A 22,547-nucleotide genomic window follows, 5' to 3' on the forward strand; every position below is an offset into this window, starting at 1 on the left:
GTTTTACTGACTTCAGAGAGAGGAAAGGGAGGGAGAGAGAGATAGAAACATCAATGATGAGAGAGAATCATTGATCGGCTGCCTCCCTGCATACCCCCTACTGGGGATCAAGCCCGCAACCCTGGAACGTGCCCTTGACTGGAATCGCACCCAGAACCCTTCAGTCCACAGGCTGACGCTCTATCCATTGAGCAAAATCAGCTAGGGCTTTTTTTTAAATAAGAAAAAAACACAGTAAAGAAAAGCAGCAAAATGAAACAGGAGCTGTGCTTATCTCTTGCCAATCTAACATTCCATTGCTGTTTGTTTTGAATAAAGCGAAGAGTGCAGTTTGCTTTGCCGAAGGAAAGAATTTGAAGGGACAAAGACTCTGGTTTAGTTTCCACTGTGTCAGGGATTTGCTGTGGCTGTGGCTGTGGGCAAGAGAAACAGCATCTGTTGGGATAGTTTCTTTTTTTCTGAAGAGACTGCAAGTTTACCCTCCATTTTCTGAGTGAGTGGGGTCTGAGACACACTATATTTTATACAAAACGAACTTTTATTCTTCCCAGTTGTTCTCAGTTGCCTCTGGAGCTCTCATCCCCATTGAGGATGGAAAAAAAAACATTGCCAATTAAAGATGACATCATCTGCTTAAATTTCAAACAGTCTTGTTTGGAGTGATTCAGGTTTTCTTGAAGGAGTGGCAGAGGCAAGTGCCCAGTCATGTAAACCGTTAAACTCTGCATCAGGCCCACGCCTCCCTTCTCTGAGGTTCCCTCTCCCTCTCCTCCTTCCCAGGTGGTGGTAGGTGCAGGAGGAAGTGGAGTGTGATGGAGCAGGATCTGGGTCTTGCTCTCTGGTTGGTGGCTACATCCAGTTGTTTTTGCATTGCCCTCTGTCCTTGCTGCTGCTACATAGGACAAGGGTCTCAAGGTCTGGGCAGTTTTTACTAATGCTCTTCCTGCTAAGTGTTAAAGTGTAGCACAGTACTTGGCAGACACAGCTGTAACTGGATGAGCTTGCCTGGAACCTAATCATTTAGCCAACTGCAAAGAAGAAATCAACATGTAATTAACCAAATCGTGGATATAAGCAATGGCTAAGCCTCCCTCGGGGCAGACAGAGATCTGGATGTGAATCCCCTTTAGTTGCTGCATAAAATACCTAATGATAACCATGACTTGTTCTTGAATAAAACACCCAGAGCGGCAAATCCATTTTGTTTGGTTCCACTGCCTCTGCCCCCCAGGCACCTGTGGTGGCTGGACTTGGTGTGTCCCTGACCCTGAGGGCTTAGCATTCTCCACTGGCATTGGCGAGGCCAGTGACTGAGGTCCAGTGACCACTCATTTGATCCCTATTGCTGCCCTTTGCTACAGGGCCATCTAAGGTGTTTTTTAAAAACATTTTCTTACTTTGCAATAATTCCAAACGTAGCAAAAAGGTGTGAGAATAACAGAGGATTTAATGTGTACCCTTAATCCATTTTCAACATTTTGCCACATTTGCTTTATTATTCTCTCTGTACACACATCACATGTATTTTTCAGAGTCATTTGGCAGTAGCAGCTCCAGGGAATGTGGTTTAGAAGGCTGAATTAGAGAGGGAAATGTCTGGGAATAGCTTTCATGTTCTTTCCTTTTCTCTGCTTTCCTCTAACTGTTCTTTCAAGTTAAGCTTGTCCACTTCCTTGAACTCTTCCTTCTGTTGAATTGGCTTAATCTTTTCCTGGCTGTTGGCTTCTAGTTGCATTTCCAATCATTGGTTGTCTTAGAACAGTGTGTCTGGAACATCAGATAGTTCAGGTGGTTGGATTGACCAGATGAGAGTGAGGGCCAGTTCCTTCCAGTAAAAAATAAATCAGTGCCATCTGCCAGTTGCTTCTCTGTTTGTCCGTTTGTTCAGTCAGTCAGTCAGTAAATCCACACAGTCTTGTTGGGAGTTTCCACTTGCAAGAGTGGTGAGAAAATGTTGGAATTCCGTTCCCTTGATTCTGATAGCACTGGTGACAGGCCTGCGTAGGAGCTGACAAGTCAGAGGTTCGTGGGGGAGTACCTGCTAGTTTCTGGGCTCTTCTTGCTCTCCCAGCGGCAGCTGCAGCAGTCCCCTCTGCCTCTGATCAGTGGCCCTGAGAATGGCTATTTGAAGGAATTGCCGATTGGGCAGAATTTGGTCTGGTGAGCAGTTTTCTTTAGTAAGAAAGACAAGCTAATCATATGGCCAATAATATTAAGCAATAAATTTCCTGGAAATCTGGTGGTGGTATCCACTGGAGTCCTATGTTCATAATGCTGGTGGACACTGTTCAGACTGTAGATTATATAAATGGTGCCTCTCATAGCATAACGGTTGGCCATCTCTGTTCATTCCTTTTCTCCTCTTAAAGAGAGATTTTAACTTTGATGAAAAGCTGGAAGGATATTGTCTTTTAATAATTCTTGAAATTTTTACTTCATTTTTTGCTTTTCAAAATGAGCTAGCTTTTTATTGTGCAGGAACATAGCACATTGCGTTGAATTTATTAGGAAATTAAATTTGAATTAATTCTGCTAATTATGACTTGAATGAGAGAAAAAGTATAAACAAAGACAGCTGTAAGTTTTTTATTTGAAAATAGTTCTACCTCATGATTAAAAATTAGAGTAGTATAAAACACAAAAATAAAAAGACAAATAACCCAAGTAACAAATGGCCAAAGAACCTGCATAGACATTTCTCCAAAGAAGACACACAAATGGCCAATGAGTACCTAAACAGATGCTCAATATCATTAGTCTTTAGGCAAATGAAAGGCAAAACCATAATGAGATACCATTACCCACACGAAGATGGACAATAACAAGTGTTGGCCAAGATATGGAGAGATTGGGACTCTCATATATTACTGGTAGGGATGCAGAATCTCACAGCCAATTTGGAAAATGGTCCGACAGTTTTTTGAAATATTAGACATAGAGTTACCATTTTACTCAGCAATCCCACTCCTAGGTATATACCCAAGAAAAAGGAAATATATATCAACATAAGAACTTGTACATGAATGTTAATAGCAGCATTATTCATGATAGTAAAAAAGTGAAAATAACTCATATATCCAGCAACAAATGAAATAATAAACAAAATGTATTATATCCATACAATGAAATATTATTTGGCCATTAAAAAGAATGAAGTACTGATACATGTAGTAACATGGATGAATCTTAAAAACATTATGCTAAGTGAAAAAAGCCAGTTATAGCAAATGTGTAGATACAAAGAACTATGGGGAATGACAGCTAATGGATGAATACAAGGTTTCTTTTGGGTGACAAAATACTTTAAAAATTAGATTGTGGTGATAGTTGCACAATGCTATCAATATGAGTATACTAAAAACCATTGATTGTATGCTTTAAATGGGTAAATTGCGTGGTCTGTGAATTATATCTCAATGAAGCTTTTTTAGAAACTTAAATAAATTAGAGCAGTAAATACAGGGCAAAATGAGGATGTATTTTCCAACACACTCATAACAGTAATTGAAATACGATGTTTTCTTTAGCACCTGTCAAACAAATAACATTTTTCACTGCCTAAAAATACGTTTCTTCTAACATCTCAGTATAACATCTTGGTTATGCTCAGGAGTGGAACAGACAAGTCTTTCTATTTAAATGTTTAATAACTGCGCTTACTTTGGCGGAACGGATCCTAAACCTGAAGCAATTTAAAGAACGTTTAGCATGGCTTTTTTTTTTTTTTTTTGCAAGGATGCATGTACTCCACTGCAGTGTTTCAGATATTAAAAACCTTTACTGAAGGAAATAAGACTTGAATAAATGTGTATAGATGTGAAAATATAATATTGTGAAGATAGCAGTTCTCTGCAAAGTTTGCTAGAAATGTAATGAAGTCCCAGGAAACACCATGGCAGGACTTTTTTTGGTAACTCTATAATAACTTATTCTAAAATTTATAACTAAGATTGAAGGTAAAATAATAGCAGTCCCCTCTCCACCCCCCGGAAAAAGAACATTTAATAAAGTAGAGGGCTTGCTCCTTTGGCATATAAAGAAAGCCATGATAGTGAAAAGTGCAGAGAGAGGCAGATACATGGGTGGAGCAAGAATGCCTGGAAACAGACGTGTGTACATATGGAAACTTGCCCTGTGTTACAGAGTTGCAGTGTTATTCAGTATGTCATCGTGTAAAAATTACACAACAAACAAATGTCAAAGATTTATTTATCAATCAGCAAGATGGTAAAACTGGTTCCAAAAATATTTGGGGAATGGAAGAAAGAATTTTGGAATAAGATTTGCTATATTTAAAACTGGTTAATATCTTACAAGGCAATAAAACCATAACCTTACCAGACTAATTATTTGGGTATTTACCAGAAAAGAAACTATAAGTTAACATATAATTTTACAGAGTATAGGCCTCAATCAATAGTCATTAGCAAATCAAACAAAGGTATATCTTTGGGTGGGCCTGTTAGTGCTCCAACATGACACTGAAAGGACATTGGTTTTTCTTTTGTCTTATTTCCAAGCTAAGGAGTAGCTGAAGGATGAGTTATTTATTGGTGTTGGGATAATTGCCTGTCCATGTGGGAAACAAATTAAGCAGTAAAAGCAGTAAAAGCTCTCCCTTTTCTGCATAAAGGCAGGGAATAAATTCTTTTACTAGAGACAGACACCTATCAGCCCATAGAATCTGCAGACAAACCTTATTAAAGCAATCCTTATCTTCCTAGTTACTTCTTCACCATTTACTACTCCTAGCCCAATTCCTTGTCTTGTCAGTTATTCACAAACTTATTGTTTCTTTGTCTAACAGGTATAAAAGCTTCCTATTGTTCACTTCTTTGAGGCTTCATTCTCTTGTGAAGGCTCCCATGTACATGTAAAAATTCAATAAAATTTATATGCTTTTCTCTTGTTAACCTGTCTTTGTAACTTTACTTTTCAGACCCAACCAGGGACCCTAAGGGGGTCAAAGAAAACTTATTTCTCCTCTACTATAATATTCCATTTTAATCTATATATATATAAAAGCCTAAGCGACTGTTACGACTGGTCGCTATGATGTGCACTGACCACCAGGGGGCAGATGCTCAACGCAGGAGCTGCTCCTGGTGGTCAGTGTGCTCCTACAGCCAACCTTCCCTGGCCAGCCAACCTCCCGCGGTCCCTCCCCCTGGCCAGCTGGCCCCGATCAGCCTCTATTGGCCCCGATCGTTGGCCAGACTGAGGAACCCCACCCATGCATGAATTCGTGCACTGGACCTCTAGTAAAATATAAAAATATATGTGTAGATTTACTTGGGAAAAGATATGCAAGGATATATACAAGGTACAATGCTGTGTGTGGGTGGAGAGCTGTGGGGGATGATTTCAGTTCTGTGTGTGTCAGTTCTGTGTGTGTGTGTGTGTGTGTGTGTGTGCGCACTAGAATAAAAGAAAAATAAGTTTATTTTATTGGTGCCATATTTCAGGAATGTTCACCATGTAACTGAACAGTTTTTCTAAATTGCTAAGAAATGTAGATGCCCCGGCTGATGTTACTCAGGTGGTTGGGCGTGGCCCTGAAAGGTTGCTGGCTGGATCCCCAGTAGGGGGTGTGCAGGAAGCAGCCGATCCATGTTTCTCTCTCACATCAATGTTTCTCTCTCCCTCTCCCTTCCTCTCTCTCCAAAAATCAATTTAAAAAATCTTAAAAAAAAGAAGTGGAGGTGAGATGCAGTAAATAATTGAAGGACTTGTGTGTGTACTTAAGTTTATGTGAACGTTTCCTGTAAGACACCTCACTCTGCCTTCTTTATTAACAGGCCTTTTCGCACAGATATGGCAACAAGCAGACCTCAGTTGGCGTCACTGGATGCAAAACAGGCCTCCGGACAGCACCGACCATCCAAAGCGAGCAGGTCAGAAAGGGTGCGAGCGTTCCTGGGGGGACCAGTCCTACCCTTCGGTGAACTGCAATGCTGATGTCAGAACAGGCTCTGTGTTTTATTGATCTGTGGGGAGAGGAGAGGCCCAGGCAGGTAGAGGGCCCATTTTACAAATTAGGGAAGGAGGCTAAGGGACTCAGTGCCTAGGTGTCACTGTTACATAAAAGCAGGAACAAAACAAAATTAAACTTCTGGGGCATAGCTCCCTTTGTGTCTTTGTTACCTCAAATTTTTTAAACCATTAATTTTTAAAAATAGATATTTTTTATTAATTTCAGAGAGAAAGGGAGAGGGAGAAAGAGATGGAAACATCAATGATGAGAGGGATTAATTGATTGGCTGCCTCCTGCACACCCCCTACTGGGGATCGAGCCTGCAACCCGGGCATGTGCCCTTGACCGAATCGAACCTGGGACCCTTCAGTCTGCAGGCCGACGCTATATCCACTGAGGCAAACTGGCTAGGGCAAACCATTACTTTTTAAATAAAATAATATAACCACATTGCCAAGCATCAAGGAAAATGGAGGAAGGGGAAACATAAACTGTCATTATGACTTTAATACAGACTGTTAGAATTTTGGTGTCTTTCATTCCAGTCTTTTCCCTGGGCATGTGTTTCTTGAAATGGATATAACCAAAGAGTTTTCAGTCAGTATTATATTATGATTATTTTTCTAATAATATTCTTCTTGTAATCTTGGCTTAAAAGTGCATTTAAAAAAATGTTCATTACAGAAAATCAGGAAATATAGAAAAATCATAAAGAATAAAATATGTACTACTATCACCATAACTACCACAACAATTTTTTAGATGTATATTCTTTCTTTTCCCCCTTGTATATAAAGATACTAACTTTTGTTTTTGCTTAATTAGGATTATATTAAATATATTGTTTAGTATTCTGCTTTTTAAAACTTAGTTAATCATGACATTTTTTCTTTTCCTTAAGTATTTTATATAATATCAAATTTAATTGCTAAATTCTGTTCCTTTCCTGCCTATTCTGGAATTAACTAGTTATTTCTTTTTAACATGTAGGTTATTCCTTTATCAGTTATTAAGGCAACTCTGTTAAAGCTGGACCAGAAGGTCACAGTTTGATACCCGGTCAGGGCACATGCCCAGGTTGCGGGCTCAATCCCCAGTGTGGGACGTGCAGGAGGCAGCCAATCGATGATTCTCTCATCATTGATGTTTTTCTACCTCTCCCTTCCTCTCTGAAATCAATAAAAAATATATTTTTAAAAAGTACTTTTCATCCTACAGGTTTATTAGACTTTAATTATACCACAGATCTTTAGCATTTTTGTATTTTGCATTTGAAATTTTTAGCTATTTATGAATGTGTTCATAATACTCAGTTTGTCAATGTAAGAAAAAGGTGCAATAATATGAGGGTTGAGGAATGGAGATGAACTTGAAAATAACTTGTAAGTATCTTAAGGCATTTATTTTTCACAATACTATTTTGTTCCCTATGTCTCTGTTCATGGAAATCTGAGCTTTCTTCAGAAATATATGCCCCTCTTTCAGAGTTATCCTCTAATTTATCTGATAGTTTCCTAGGTTCCTATTACATTAATATTTATAATGCTGAGTTTGAAAGCTGTAATAAAATACTAAAAAAATTACCAAAAGCAGTACTAAATAAAGGGTATGGTGTTAAGAGAGAAAATAAGAGTGAAGGAAAGTTACCCTTTTTTGCTTCGTTAACATTAAGTAGAAATAAGTAAGATTTGTGTTTCTGAGTTGAAAAGGGGTCAGAAAAGAAGAGGTTAGAGATATATAAAGGAAGTTCGGTCAGGATGGCGGAGTAGTTAAATGCTGCGCTTGCTTTCTCCTGCAAACACATCAAAATTACAACTAAATTATAGAACAACACCCTTAAGAACCACCTGAAGACTGGCCGAACAGAACTCATAAACAAGGATATAAAGAAGAAGCCAAGTTGAGGCCAGTAGGAGGGCTGGACACAAAACAGTCTGGTTCCACACCCAGGTGTGGCGGTTAAGAATCAGTGGGGCTATGTCGGTTGTGGAGGTTCCCCCTGAGGAGCGAGGGGTTTCAGACCCACTCTGGACTCTCCAGCCTGGGAAGAGGAGTCCCCACAACTTCTGGCTGTGAAAATCAGCAGGGATTTTGTGCATCCTGATAAGATGAAAAGTAGCTGGGATCCCAGGCTTTCCTCATAAAGGGTCTGTGCGGGGCCTTACTCACTGAGGGACTCCTTTGCTCTGAGCTCCAGCACTGGGGCAGCAGCTCGAAAAGTGCCAAGAACTGGAGGGGCAGCTTTCTCCCAGACAGAAGTGCTGGTAAAGCCAAAGCCATCTGGAGAAAGAAGAACAGAGGTGGAGGTTTCATGCTGATATCAAAGTATCCTATAGTAATTAAAACAGCATGGTATTGGCATAAAAACAGACACATAGATTAATGGAACAGAATGGAGAATCCAGAAATAAACCCACGCCTATGTGGTCAATTAATCTATGAAAAAGAAGGGAAGAATATGCAATGGGGTAAAGACTGCCTCTTCAATAAATGATGTTGGGAAAACTGGATGGTTTCATGTAAAAAAAAAAAAGAAAGAAAGAAAGAAGTAAACGACTACTTTCTTACACGATATACTGCAAGAATAAACTCAAAGTGGATTAAAGACTTAAATTTAAATGTAAGACCCCAAACCATAAAACTCCTAGAAGAAAACATAGACAGTAAAATATCTGGCATGGCTCTTAGTAATATTTTTTTGGATATGTCTCCTTAAGCAAAGGAAACAAAAGGAAATATAAACAAATGTGGGACTAAATCAAACTTAAAGGGTTTTTGCACAACAAAGGAAACAATCAACAAGCCGAAAGACTACCTACTGAATGGGAGAAGACATTCACCAACGATACATCTAATGGTGCTTAATATCCAAATATGTAAGAAACTGATATAACATAATACCCAAAAACAAACAATCCAATTAAAAAACAGGCAGAGGATCTAAATAGACATGTCTCCAAAGAGGACATACAGATGGTGAATAGACAAATGAAAAGATGCTCTATGTCATTAATCATCAGAGAAATGCAAATTAAAGCCACAATGAAAGGAACTCCTACCATTTGCAACAGCATGGATGGTCCTGGAAAGCATTATGCTAAGTGAAATAAGTCAGTCAGAGAAAGATAAATATCACATGATCTCACTCATTTGTGGACTATAATGAACAACAAAAACTGATGAACAAAAATAGATCCAGAGACAGAGAAGCATCGATCAGATGCTCAAACCTCAGAGAGAAGGTAGGGGAGGGTGGGAGTAAGGGGGAGAGATCAACCATAGGACTTGTATGCCTGCATATAAACATAACCAATGGACACAGACACCAGGGGGGTGAGGGCATGAGCGGGGGTGGGTGGGCAATAGGGGGATAAGGACACATATGTAATACCTTAATCAATAAATAAAGAAAAAAAAGCCACAATGAAATATCGCTTCACACCTGACAGAATGGTTATCATCAATAAATCAACAAACAAGTGTTGGGGAGGATGTTGAGAAAAGCGAACCCTCATGCACTGCTGGTGGGAATGCAGACTGGTGCAGCCACAGTGGAAAGCAGTATGGAGTTACCTCAAAAAATTAAAAATAGGACTAACATATGACTCAGCATTCCCACTTCTAGGTATTTATCCAAAAAAATCCAAAACACTAATATGAAAAGATATATGCACCCCTATGTTCACTGCAGCATTATTTACAATAGCCAAGATATAGAAGCAATCCATCGATGGACAACTGGATAAAGTGGATTGGATGATGCCCACCCACACTGGGGAGGGCCATCTGCTTTACTCAGTTCACCAATTTAACAGCTAGTCTCTTCTAGAAACACCCTTCACAGACACATCCAGAAATAGTGTCTTACCAGCTGTCTGGACATCCCTTTAGTCCAGTCAAGTTGACACATAAAATTAACCATCACAAATTTTCAGCTCTTCAGCTACCCCTCCACCAAGAACTTGTCTCATTTCGGCACCACCTTCAAGCTCTAGGCATGAGGAATTCTGTGTTCCTACCCAGATCAGCTTTACCTCACCACCCACCCAGCCACCAGCTCAACAATATTGAATGAGTATGTACTATGTTCTAGATCTCACTGAAGATGCTGGTGGCACAGCAGTGACTAGAACAACCTCCTTGCATTTGTGTTCTAGAGCAGGAAGATAGACAAAGACAAACATGTCCAAAATGCTGCATGGGACACGGGGGACGGTAATGAGTGGTGTGGAGTGAAAAAACAGTGAGACAGTATGGGTGTGGCCACTGAGGCAGTTCTGAGTTGATGCTTCTTGAGCTAAGATCTGAATAACAGGAAGGAACCAGCCATGAGAAGTTTTAGAGGCAGAGGACCGTTTCCTGTAGAACCTTCAGAACCCATTTTTGGTAGATGAGTAACTGGTAAGATTTTGTTTTCATGCTTGAAAGAATGAATTTGGAGAGGTTGGAGGCATGGAAATTCAACATGAAGTACTTTGAAATAAATTGTACTACTCATTTGCTTACCGAAATATTTCTATCAATAATTAATTAACAGATAATTTTCAAATAATATATAATCATGACTCTCATAGAGATATAGAAATCACCACATTTGAAAGACTTTACTTAACTCATTAATCAATGAAGGAACTAGGCAGATGTTATAGCAGATTCAAAGGAGAAATGAAGACAGCACAAATTTATATGGACTAAAAAGTGTTGAAATGAATATGTAAATTCAAGAACAACTAGCTTCTTTCACACTGGAGGGAAGTCAGTTGAACCTCTACTGGCTGGGACTAAATTGATATGTCTATAGACAACAAATAGTTTGCATTGCTATCAGTTACAATTCACAGAGTTGTAAGAAAACTACCATAAAATTGAAAGCAAGTAACTAGGAGGGGTCTCCCTTAGACAATTCAGTTTTCCACTGAAGCACATTTCTCCCCTTTATATAGCCAAATGAAAACAAATAACCTTGGCCTCTCCCATGAAAAAAGGCAGTTCCTCTACTTGTGGTGGAGTGATGGGGGTTGGGGGGGGGGAGGGCATAACTATCATTTATTCACTGCCTGCAATGAGCCATATTTGTTATAAACTCCATCCTCACCATGGCCCCATGAAGTAGGGTGTGGTGTCCCATTTTACAGATGAGAAAGTCAGCTCTCAGAGGTTCAAGACACTGCTAGTAAGTGGCAGAGTTAGAATTTTTAGCCTATCTGTATGCAAAGTACATGTGTACACACACACACACACACACACACACACACTCTCCCTGAGACAACTTGCTAATAGTAAAAACGATAGAAATTACATATATATTTTTCTTGATCTTTAGGTCATCATCAACCAAGATGGATCTCAAGCATGGCCTGGAAGAATGTGAAGTGGCACTGAAATTATTTCTGAATAACAAATTTAAAGATGCCTTAGAATTGCTTCAACCATGGTAATTAACTTTGTTTCTTTTAGGTAAAATATATTTTTTCACATGTTTTTGATGACATTCATGTCTTTTATGCCATACTTGTCAGTTAATTTATTTGTGTTTCCACCTAAATATTTGAGACCTCTTAATATCCAGTTAAGAAATCTGTCTTTTCAACTTTATTCAGTAGAAAATTTCTGATTTTTTCTCATCCTTTAATTTCTATATTTGTTTAAATAGTGTCATTTATGTAGTTTTATAGAACTCCATTTTGCTTTTGTCAGTGAACTATTTTTACGGATGTTCCTCTTAACCTTAAATATAATTGAGAAGAGTTTCCTTTGAATTGGGAAAGGGAAGAACTAGAAATGCTTATCTCAAGTGCTAACATTTAAAATGATATAAATATTATCGGGACTCCCTGCTTATGTGATAAACTTAGGTTAAACAACTTAATTTCAGTTAATAGTTCCTGTTAATTTTCCCCCTCTGTGCTCAGCCTTCTTATTAGGCCTCACTTTGACCACAGTCCTCAGCCCCGTGGTGTAACTATAGCTTTACAGGAATGCTTACTCTCACATTGTTTCTTCAGACACAGTCACTTCCTTGGGTTAAGCATAGACCTCATAATTTTCTAGAAGCTTAGCTGGGCACAAAAGTGGGAATCTTATTCTTTTGAGCCATCAGTAGGGTGATGTGATTCTTGTCCTTGACCTTGAATTTTAAAAATGGATTTACCTACTGAGAAACTGCAAAGGCAGTTCTATTCAGATTTAGGTGATCTTGATCAATTAGCATTTCAGAGGTTGGGAATATATGTTAAAGCTAGAGGCCCGGTGCATGAAATTTGTGCAAGAGGCTTGGACCTTGCAGCCCCGGCTTTATCCAGAAGGTCATCCAGAAGGACGTCTGGAAGGTCATTCAGCTTTCCGGTCTAATTAGCATATTATGCTTTTATTATTATAGATAGATGGTGAAGCCTGTAGCCTATAGAAATTGTCCAGTGCTGTCTCCATTGTTTGTCTCGCATCCTCTACCTTGCCTGTCTCCTACCTTTTCGCCCAATGACTTCTCCGTCTCTCTATCTTGTGTCTCTGCCTTTCCCTGTCTTTTCTCTGTCTGTATTTTTTTCTTTGTCTCTCCTCTCTCAGCCTGCCTGCCCGTCTCCTTCTTTTTCAGTCAAACACGTCTCCTTTTTTTTTTCTATGCCACTGAAATCAGCTGGACATAATATGGAATGAAAAGAAATGATTTAGTATTGTATTTAATGGAGCTATAGATTCTCTGATCTTATTTTTCCTACTTGAATACTTTTTTTCCTCTTGGAGGACCTTCCGGTTTAAATATGAGGTCTAAAACCCCAGTTACTGATTAACTTTGGGCTGCTTTTATTCCTTGCGGTCCTTTTGAACAACCAGTGCCCTCACTGTTCAGGAGAAGCTGCAAATTACCGAAGGATGTTTAGACTATGTCCGTGGGGGAAGAGAATAAAGTGGCTTGCACTTGTTTTGCACAGCAGCAGGCTGTTGTGATAATATTTGAATTAAAACCAGAATCGTGCATTGACATTTTACATCTTATAAGTAATTAACGTAATTTAAGAAGTTTTAAGAAAAGTGATGGTGAGGTTTTTTCACAGCCTGAGAATCTGGGGTGTCTGCCATACATCAGGACTAGCTGACCTTCCTAAGAATCTAAGTGATTCTCACTGGTAATGTGAATTATCAAGAACTTTAATCAGGAATCTCAGATAATGGGATTAGGTTAGAGATGGAGTTTAAAATGTGCTTTTGTCTGCCTACCTAACTTTATTGCAAAAATGTTGCCTCTGGCTGGGAGAGGAAAGGGGACAATTTTTTTTTTGTTATTCTTCACTCGAGGATATTTTTCCATTGATATTTTAGGGAAGAAAGAGGGAAAGACAGAGAGAAACATTGGTGTGAGAGAAACACATTGATTGGCCTCCTACACAAGCCCTGACCAGGGCCTGGGGCAGGGAGAAGCCTGCAACCAAGGTATATAACCTTGGCCAGAATCAAACCCGGGATCCTTTGATCCTCAGGCTGATGCTCTATCCACTGAGAAAAACCAGCTAGGGCAGAGAGGGGACACTTTTTAAAAAAAATATATTTTTTATTGATTTTTTTACAGAGAGGAAGGGAGAAGGATAGAGAGTTAGAAACATCGATGAGAGAGAAACATCGATTCAGCTGCGTCCTGCACACCCCCTACTGGGGATGTGCCCGCAACCAAGGTACATACCCTTGACCGGAATCGAACCTGGGACCCTTCAGTCCGCAGGCCGACGCTCTATCCACTGATCCAAACCGGTTAGGGCAGAGAGGGGACAATTTTTAACGAGTCTTTATCTTTCAAAAAATATCAGAATCCATCACAAAATATATTTCTAGTGGCTTTTATTGTAGCACTGATATCAGAGCTAAAGGCAGCACACTGCCCTTGGTTCAACTGGGGAAAAGCGGTTTGCTTTGAAATATTTTCTAGGAAATGAACCCGCAGGCTGCCCCCTTGTGCTGAAACAGGGAAAAGCATCTCGACTCCTTTTCCTTCAGCCTGCAGTGTTCTGTGCTGCTTGTGTGAGCTTAAATTGTTGTTTTAGGGCCCGTCTTTTATAGTTCCTATGCTTTCAGGGACTGTGGCAAAGGAGTAAAGATTATCACTGTGAAAGTCAAGACATGCATGTATTAGGATTTCTCACGATGACTATCAGACTAGACCTGAATGCTTTCCAGTTTGAATTGAAATGTGCTATTTCCCTGTGTTGCCCCCAGGGCTAAGGACAGCATGTACCATGCCTTGGGCTACAGTACCATTGTGGTATTGCAGGCCATCATGACCTTCGAGCAACAGGACATCCAAAATGGCATTTCCGCCATGAGGGACGCCTTGCAAACCTGCCAAAAGTATGAACTCAGTAATTACATGCTTGAGATATGACTATAAACCTATATGTCTGTGTGATCATATGAATGCGGTTTGCCTGACTGAGAACTGTTGGAAGTTGGCCACAGTTGTAAGGAAAGGACTTGAGCTTCAAAGCTTTCTTGGCCTCATGTAGTTTTATGCAATAGAGACCAAAATCCCTATTAGGAATTAGAGTACGCTTCTCATTTGTCCAAATGAGGGGCATTTGTGGTAACTTGAAGTGCCCAGCAGGGCTGAGATTTCAGTGGGGTTAGCAGCAAGCAGCTCCAGGGTCTCCCTGTGGTGAGTTTACGTACCGCAACCCGAACCAGGCCAAGCAAGGCACATTCTTCTCTTCGTAGGGGATGCTGCCAATTCAGAAAGGAATGTTTTATTTGCTTACAAAGAATGTAGTTGAACACTTTGGTTGGTGAAAATGAGATGGGTTTCCAATTTTATTTTAGTCTTTGCTCTGTGTCCATAGGAAGACCCTGGCAAAAGCTGTTAGCCATCATTGGTGAATTTTAACCCTGGTGGAATTACATACTCACCTAATTTTGTGGCCCCACACATGAAGAGAGAGCTTTCAAATATTACACTCTTAAGTTCATTCTTTATCTGTGGTGAGTCTTGCCACAGAAATGCTGAGTTCAGCCACAGATCTGGGGGGGTGCTTGGCAGGTTGGGGTCACTGTTTTATGCGGGTCTGTCCACTCACGTGTTCAGGGAGCAGGGGTTGAGCACCCCCGCATGCCAGCCCGGTGCTGGGAGGTGGGGCTGCAGTGCTGCCCAGGGTGGTCTCTGCCCTGGGGACTGTAGTGTTGAGCTCTGCCTGCCTTCATGACTCTCTGGTGTGACTGTGACTGAAGTGAACGTCGAGTGAAAATGAGCTCGGGCTAATTTCTTGTTACTTCTTCCTCTTTCCTTCCCTCCTGCTTACTTTATGCAGATATAGGAAAAAAAGCACGGTTGTAGAATCTTTCTCAAGTCTTCTTTCTAGAGGATCATTGGAACAGATGACTGAAGGTAAGAGTCATTTAAAAGATTATATTTTTTCCTTCCTTTGAAAAATCAAAACAGGATCATGCTCCTCATAAGAGCCAATACTTAAATATATCATATACAGTAGATGGAATGTCTTTTTCTCTTCCCTATCATACCTTCCAGAAGTAACTACTGGTAGGTGTTGGTTTTGAAGCCTTGCAGACTTTTCTGTATATATCTATACAGAATCTAATATATATATTAGAGGCCTGTTGCACGAAAAGATTCGTGCAATAGGCCTTCCCTTCCCCTGGCTGCCTGCACTGGTTTTCCTTCGGCACCGGGGACCCAGGCCTTCGCTCTGGCCAGAGCTGCCTTCAAAGTCACCTTCAGTCTTCACTCTGCTGCTTCCCGCCTACATATGCAAATTAACTGCCATCTTTGTTGGCGGTTAATTTGCATATCTCGCTGATTAGCCAATGGGAAGCATAGCAAAGGTATGGTCAATTACCCTGTTTGTCTATTATTAGATAGGATATATATATATATATGTGTATATATATATATATATATATATAGATAGATATATGTAAATATATATATATTTACATATATATATAAATATACACAAAGTAGATGTGGGGTGTTTGTAGTTGTTCAAGTATTAATCATTTTTGCAAGCATAGAATTACATAATATACCAGTATATATTGTTCTACAATGTTATTCTTTGGGATATTGATGTTTTCCCATGTCAGTATATATAACTTGTATTTCATTCTGTTTATTTATTTATTTATTTATTTATTTTTTTTAAATTTTTTTATTTTTCGCTTAAAGTATTACAAAGGGTATTACATAAGTGTCCTTTTTTTCCCCCCCGCCCTTGACACACCCCTACCCTCCCTTACCCCCCAGTGTCTTATGTCCATTAGTTATGCTTATATGCATGCATACAAGTCCTTCGGTTGATCTCTTACTCCCCTCCCTCCTGCCCCCCAACTCTCTCTGGCCTTCCCACTGCAGTTTGGCAATCAGTTTGAGGCAGCTCTGCCTCTGTATCTATTATTGTTCAAAAGTTTGTAATGGTCTTTATTATCCATGAATGAGTGAGATCATGTGGTATTTTTCCTTCATTGACTGGCTTGTTTCACTTAGCATAATGCTCTCCAGTTCCATCCATGCTGTTGCAAATGGTAGGAGTTCCTTCTTTTTAACAGCAGCATAGTATTCCATCGTGTAGATGTACCACAGTTTTCTAATCCATTCATCTACTGATGGGCACTTAGGCTGTTTCCAGATCTTAGCTATGGTGAATTGTGCTGCTACGAACATCTGGTTACATATATCCTTTCTGATAGGTGTTTCTGGTTTCTTGGGATATATTCCTAGTAGTGGGATCACAGGGTCAAATGGGAGTTCCATTTCCAATTTTTTGAGGAACCTCCATACTGCCTTCCATAGTGGCTGCACCAGTCTGCATTCCCACCAGCAGTGCACAAGTGTTCCTTTTTCTCCACATCCTCTCCAGCACTTGTCGTTTGTTGATTTGTTGATGATGGCCATTCTGACAGGTGTGAGATGGTACCTCATTGTTGTTTTGATTTGCATCTCTCGGATGATTAGTGACTTTGAGCATGTTTTCATATGTCTCTTGGCTTTCTGAATGTCCTCTTTTGAAAGGTGTCTATTTAGATCCTTTGCCCATTTTTTGATTGGATTGTTTATCTTCTTTTTGTTAAGTTGTATGAGTTCCCTATAAATTTTGGAGATTAAGCCCTTATCAGATATGACGTTGGCAAATATGTTTTCCCAAGAGGTGGGTTTTCTTGTTGTTTTGTTGATGGTTTCTTTTGCTGTGCAGAAGCTTTTTATTTTGATGTAGTCCCATTTGTTCAGTTTCTCTTTAGTTTCAACTGCCCTAGGAGCTGTATCAGTGAAGAAATTGTTTTGGCATAAGTCTGAGATTTTGTTGCCTTTGTATTCTTCTAGAATTTTTATGGTTTCCTGTCGTACATTTAAGTCCTTTATCCATTTTGAGTTTATTCTTGTGTATGGTGTAAGTTGGTGGTCTAGTTTCATTTTCTTGCCTATATCTGTCCAATTTTCCCAACACCATTTATTGAAGAGACTATCTTGGCTCCATTGTATGTTCATGCCTCCTTTGTCAAAAATTAATTGAGCATATTGGTTCGGGCTAATTTCTGGACTCTCTATTCTATTCCACTGGTCTATATGTCTGTTCTTGTGCCAGTACCAGGCAGTTTTGAGAACAGTGGCTTTGTAATACAGTTTGATATCTGGCATTGAGATCCCACCTACTTTGTTCTTTCTCAGGATCGCTGCAGCTATTCGGGGTCTTTTTTTATTCCAGATGAATTTTTGGAGAGTTCGTTCTAGATCTTTGAAGAAGGCCATTGGTATTTTAATGGGAAGTGCGTTGAATTTATAGATTGCTTTGGGTAGTATGGACATTTTAATGATGTTGATTCTACCAATCCAAGAACATGGTATGTTCTTCCATCTGTTTATGTCTTCCTCTATCTCTTTTTTCAGCGTCCTGTAGTTTTCTGAGTAGAGGTCTCTAACCTCTTTAGTTAAGTTTATTCCTAGGTATCTTAATTTTTTTGGTGCGATGGTAAATGGGATTGTTTTTATTCATTCTGTTTAATAGTTATGTAGTACTCCACTGGATGGGGTACTGTAAATTACTTGGTTTTATCTATTGAATTACAGTTGAATTGTTTTTATTTTTTCACTATTACAAATGATGCTGTCCTAAAATTCTTTTTTAAAAAAATCCTCACCTGAGCGTATGTTTTCATTTATTTTAGAGAGAGAGAGGAAGGGAGAGGGAGGGAGAGACAGAGAAACATTGATGTGAGAGAGAAACATCAATCAGTTGCCACAGGGATCAAACCCAAACCTGGGTATGTGCCCTGACTGGGAACCAAACCTGTTACATTTAGGTGTATGGGACGATGCTCCAGTCAACTGAGCCACCCAGCCGGAGCATGTCCTAAAATTCTAGAACCTATGTCTTCATACATTTTTGTAAGTGTTTCAGAGGAAAAGTCCTAAAAGTGAAATGACTGGGACTTAGGATTTGAAAGTTGTTAATATTTATAGATGGTACCTGTGTTTTCTCCAAAGAGTTAGGTCAGTTTATATTTTTACCACCCATGTATGAGAGTTGCTATTTTTCTGCAAGCTATTAAATTGTTTTCAAGGTTAAAAGGAGTAATTCTGATATCTTAAAAAACACACATCAATTATGTTTTACAATATGGACGATGTTTGGTTTGTGGATATTTAGGAAATATTCGAGAATCCGGGAATGGCCATAGCACTTTGATTAGTTGGAGAGGGAAAGAAATGACTCTTTTTGTTGTCAATTCCTTTATGTTCCCACTGAGATGAGGGCAGAAGGTCCCTGATCAGCTCTGTTTTATAAGTGTGACACTCTAGTCAGAATTGTTTCTAAGAAAAGAACACCCAGATGTCCTGCAGAGGAGAAAATCATGTTCTTCAGATGTGGCCAGCCTAGAGTAAAGCTCTACCATCCAAGGAGAATTTGTGCACGTGTCGTCATTGTCAAACTGACTCCCTGGAGGAGGTAACTCCAATAGTGGAAGTGGCTGTGGCTGATTAAGGCCAGAACTATTCTGTCAGAGTCATACCTGGTCTTCACATGTATGTCAGGCACAGTTTTTATTTATTTTTATTATTTTTTGTTAATCCTCTCCTGAGAGTATTTTTCCATTGATTTTTAGAGAGAGTGAGGGGGAGATAGAGAGAAACATCGATGTGAGAGAGGCACATCTATTGGTTGCCTCCCACACATGCCCTGACCAGGATCTGGAATTGAGCCTGCAACTGAGGTACGTGTCCTTGACTGGAATCGAACCTGGGACCCTTTAGTCCATGGGCTGATGCTCTATCCACTGAGCCAAAATGGCCAGGGCCAGACATAGTTTTTTAATGTGTTGTATTGTGAGGTCTTATTTTGTTAGAAGAACATTATCACCAACCTGTTGTACACATTGAAGAACTTGCGAACATTTGTAAGATGGGAGGCTAGGCACTGATTACAGGAGAGGCCTATGGGACTTGCTCCTAAAGGGTATGATGTCGACCCTTAAACCATTACAGAACAGAACGGCATTTCCTGTGTCACCCCAGGCAGCTGGAGCCCACTTCCTTTTCTCCAGAAAATAACCTGTAGGAACCCATAAGAATTTTTTTTATCCCCTTGATTTTGGGTAGAATATGGCTTCATATTTTCCATCTTTGGGTCATTGATGTAAATTGGCCCCAGTAATCCTAAAGGCCACTAAAGTCGGTCAGTGGGAATTTAAATGGGCCCTGAAGAAATTTGACTCTTTCATCTGTATTCTTTCTGTTTTCCTCTATCTGGTTTCTCTCCAGTGGCCTGTTGCCTTCAGCTTTCCTTTTTTTTTTTTTTCCAATATGAAGGCTGACATTTGATGGTCCCCCCCCCCCTTAGTTTTGGGAAGAATAACAGTATTTTTAGTGTCAGTATAAGTAATAATCATCATTTAAAAGGTAATAGTGATAATGCCCCATTATGTCTATGTGTCAGACATTGTTCTTGATGTTTTCGTTAGCATTATTCAATCTAATCTGTGTAACTTCCCTTTATGGAGTAGGAACTAATGTTCAGAAGTTTAAGCACATGGCCCAGCAGAGCAGGGTTCAAACCTGATCTACCTTTCTCTAAGCCATAGTTCTTTCCTCTGTAACCTAAACTTTCTCCCGTAGACGTGTAGAAAAGGTCATTGAATGAGTCATATACGGATAAGGGAAATGTTGAATTGTTCCTGCGTTAGAGATGTTGAAAATAGATGGTGCTGTGTTCTGATCTTTTTATTATGTCTTTGGACATAGCACTTTAGAAAATCTGGAATACTTTTTTACTAAATATTAAAAAGTAAACAACAATGAGACACTGCTACACACCTGTTAGAATGTCCAAAATCTGGAACACTGACCACAGGAAATGCTGGCAAGGATGTGGAGCCTCAGGGATTCCCCTTCATGGCTGATGGGAATGCAGAATGGTTCAGCCACTTTGGAAGCTAGTTTGGCAGTCTCTTATGAAACTAAACATACTTTTGCCATATAATCCAGCAGTCGCTCTCCTTAATATTTCCTCAAAGAGCTGAAACATCATGTCTATACAAAAACCTGCAAATGAATGTTTATAGCAGCTTTATTCATAAATGCCCAAACTTGTAAGCAACCAAGATGTCTTTCTGTAGGTGAGTAGATAAACATCCAGACAATGGAATATTATTTAGCACTAAGAATAAGAAAGAGCTATGAAATCATGGGAAGACATGGAAGAACCTTAAATGCATATTACTAAGCAGAAGACACCAATCAGAAAAGGCTACATACTGTATGACTCCAAGTATATGACATTCTGTAAAAGTCAAAACTATGGAGAGAGTGAAAAGATCCGTGGCTGCGGGGGGATCATGTGGAGGCGTGAATAGGTAGAACATGGAGGATTTTTAGGGCACTGAGGCACCCTGTAGGATACCATACTGGTGAATACATGTCATTGTACGTTTGTCCAAACATAGAGAATGTGCAACACCAAGAGTGAGACCTCATGTAAACTATGGACTTTGGGTGATTATGATGCCAATGGAGATTCATCAATTGTAACAAATGTATCCCTGGGGAGGGGAGGATTGTTGATAGTGGGAGAGACTATGCCTGTGTGGGGGTAGAGGCTATGAGGGAAATCTGTACCATGCACTCAGTTTTGCTGTGAAGTCTACTAGTAAAACTGCTCTAAAAAATAAAAATTAATTAATAATCATAAGTTAAAAAAATAAGTGAACTTATGACTATAGCCTATTCTGAAATATAGGCTTACTTAGACTTTTATACCCAAAGGCATGCTTAGCTAGCATTTCAATGCAAAATGAAGGTATTCCCTTCAGTGAACTAAGACATCGAAGAAATAAGACTTTCACAAATTAAGTTGCATTTATTCCTAATGAATTTGGCTGCCAGTGCAATCCAAACAGACTTTGTGTTCAAGGGAGCATGTCAAAACATTGTAGCTTTAGCGTGTGATTTGTTTTTCCTCTTGGTAATTTTCATTTACATCCTTGAGTGGCTGGTTGGGTGCAAGAGGAAATATAGTTAATTAAACTTTTCATGGGTTTAACATGGAACACACCCGTCCTTCTCTCGTGGCTGGCATATCGCCCCGAATGGCTTTTGAATTGCCTTGAGGAACAGATAGTTATAGGCAGTGCTTAGGATGGGAGAGGGATTTAATGTGAAGAATATGTACATATAGTTCAAAAGTCCTTGCCTTTTATCTCTGCTTTCTGCTTACATCCTTCAGCTGCTGATAGATTTGTCTGTCTATTCGTAACTCTGACCCTGCCACCCTTCTGCCCAGATGTGTGCGAGGACTCGCCATTGCCTCCCAAATCGAGCCCGACTCTGACATTCAGGGTTGTCCATAATTTAGCTTTGACTTAACATTTCCAGACTTAGTGGCCACGCCTCCCTTTATACCTGGTGCTTCAGCCACAGGCACTCCTGCAGGTGGTCTGCACTTTCCTCGCCCAACGGCAGCTTCCCCCGTGGCACCTGCCCCACGCCAACTGTCTGGGTTACTGAGCAGACTTTCAAAGTGAATAGTTCCTAACCCTGCCCGCTTTGTTACAAGTGTACCCGGGGGAGAGGATAGTCAGGTGACTCTACAAATAGAAGTTGCCAGTTTTTATCGACTGAATACACCGGGAAAGTCCAAAAGCACACGTGGAGGTGGGGTGTTTCGAAGGACTGAGACCCTGTCGATGCTGCAGGGATGTGCAGAGGCCATCACTCCTCAAGTGCGGCCCATCCTTATGGGTGCTCGTGGGGGATCTTAGAGGTAGAGTTGCTTTTTTTGTAAATTCAATCTGTGGAATATGAGCATGGCAGGACGTTGAACCCATTTGTGAAAACCAGTGGTGTGTAGTGTGTGTGTGTGACAGAGGTCAGGGGTCTGGTGTGTGAAAGGGCGAGGACTACGCCCTCCATCTTGCCCCAGGGTAAGGGCTATGCCCTCCATCTTACCCTGGATCCTCCATTTTTGGGCAGTCATGTGCTCAGCAAGGCTTCTTCCCGGAAGCCCAAGCCTCTGCTAGCCACACCCAGGACTTCTTTAAACTAACCAATGACAATCAAGGGAAGTGCGCACCATAGATATGACCACAT

At 40.0% G+C, this 22,547-nt stretch overlaps 1 protein-coding gene across 1 annotated transcript in view; it reads left to right on the plus strand.

Moving 5' to 3' along the window:
• Window positions 1-22,547, plus strand: part of TTC39B (tetratricopeptide repeat domain 39B) — a 92,735-nt gene that overhangs the window by 27,370 nt on the left and 42,818 nt on the right. Inside the window, exons 3-6 of the mRNA XM_023755556.1 lie at window positions 5,799-5,894; window positions 11,298-11,408; window positions 14,180-14,311; window positions 15,262-15,338. Of these exons, the coding sequence (XP_023611324.1) occupies window positions 5,799-5,894; window positions 11,298-11,408; window positions 14,180-14,311; window positions 15,262-15,338 (416 nt within the window). The remainder of the gene's footprint in view (window positions 1-5,798; window positions 5,895-11,297; window positions 11,409-14,179; window positions 14,312-15,261; window positions 15,339-22,547) is intronic.

The sequence above is a fragment of the Myotis lucifugus genome, unplaced genomic scaffold, assembly GCF_000147115.1.
Source record: "Myotis lucifugus unplaced genomic scaffold, Myoluc2.0 scaffold_79, whole genome shotgun sequence".
Taxonomy (NCBI): Eukaryota; Metazoa; Chordata; class Mammalia; order Chiroptera; family Vespertilionidae; genus Myotis; species Myotis lucifugus.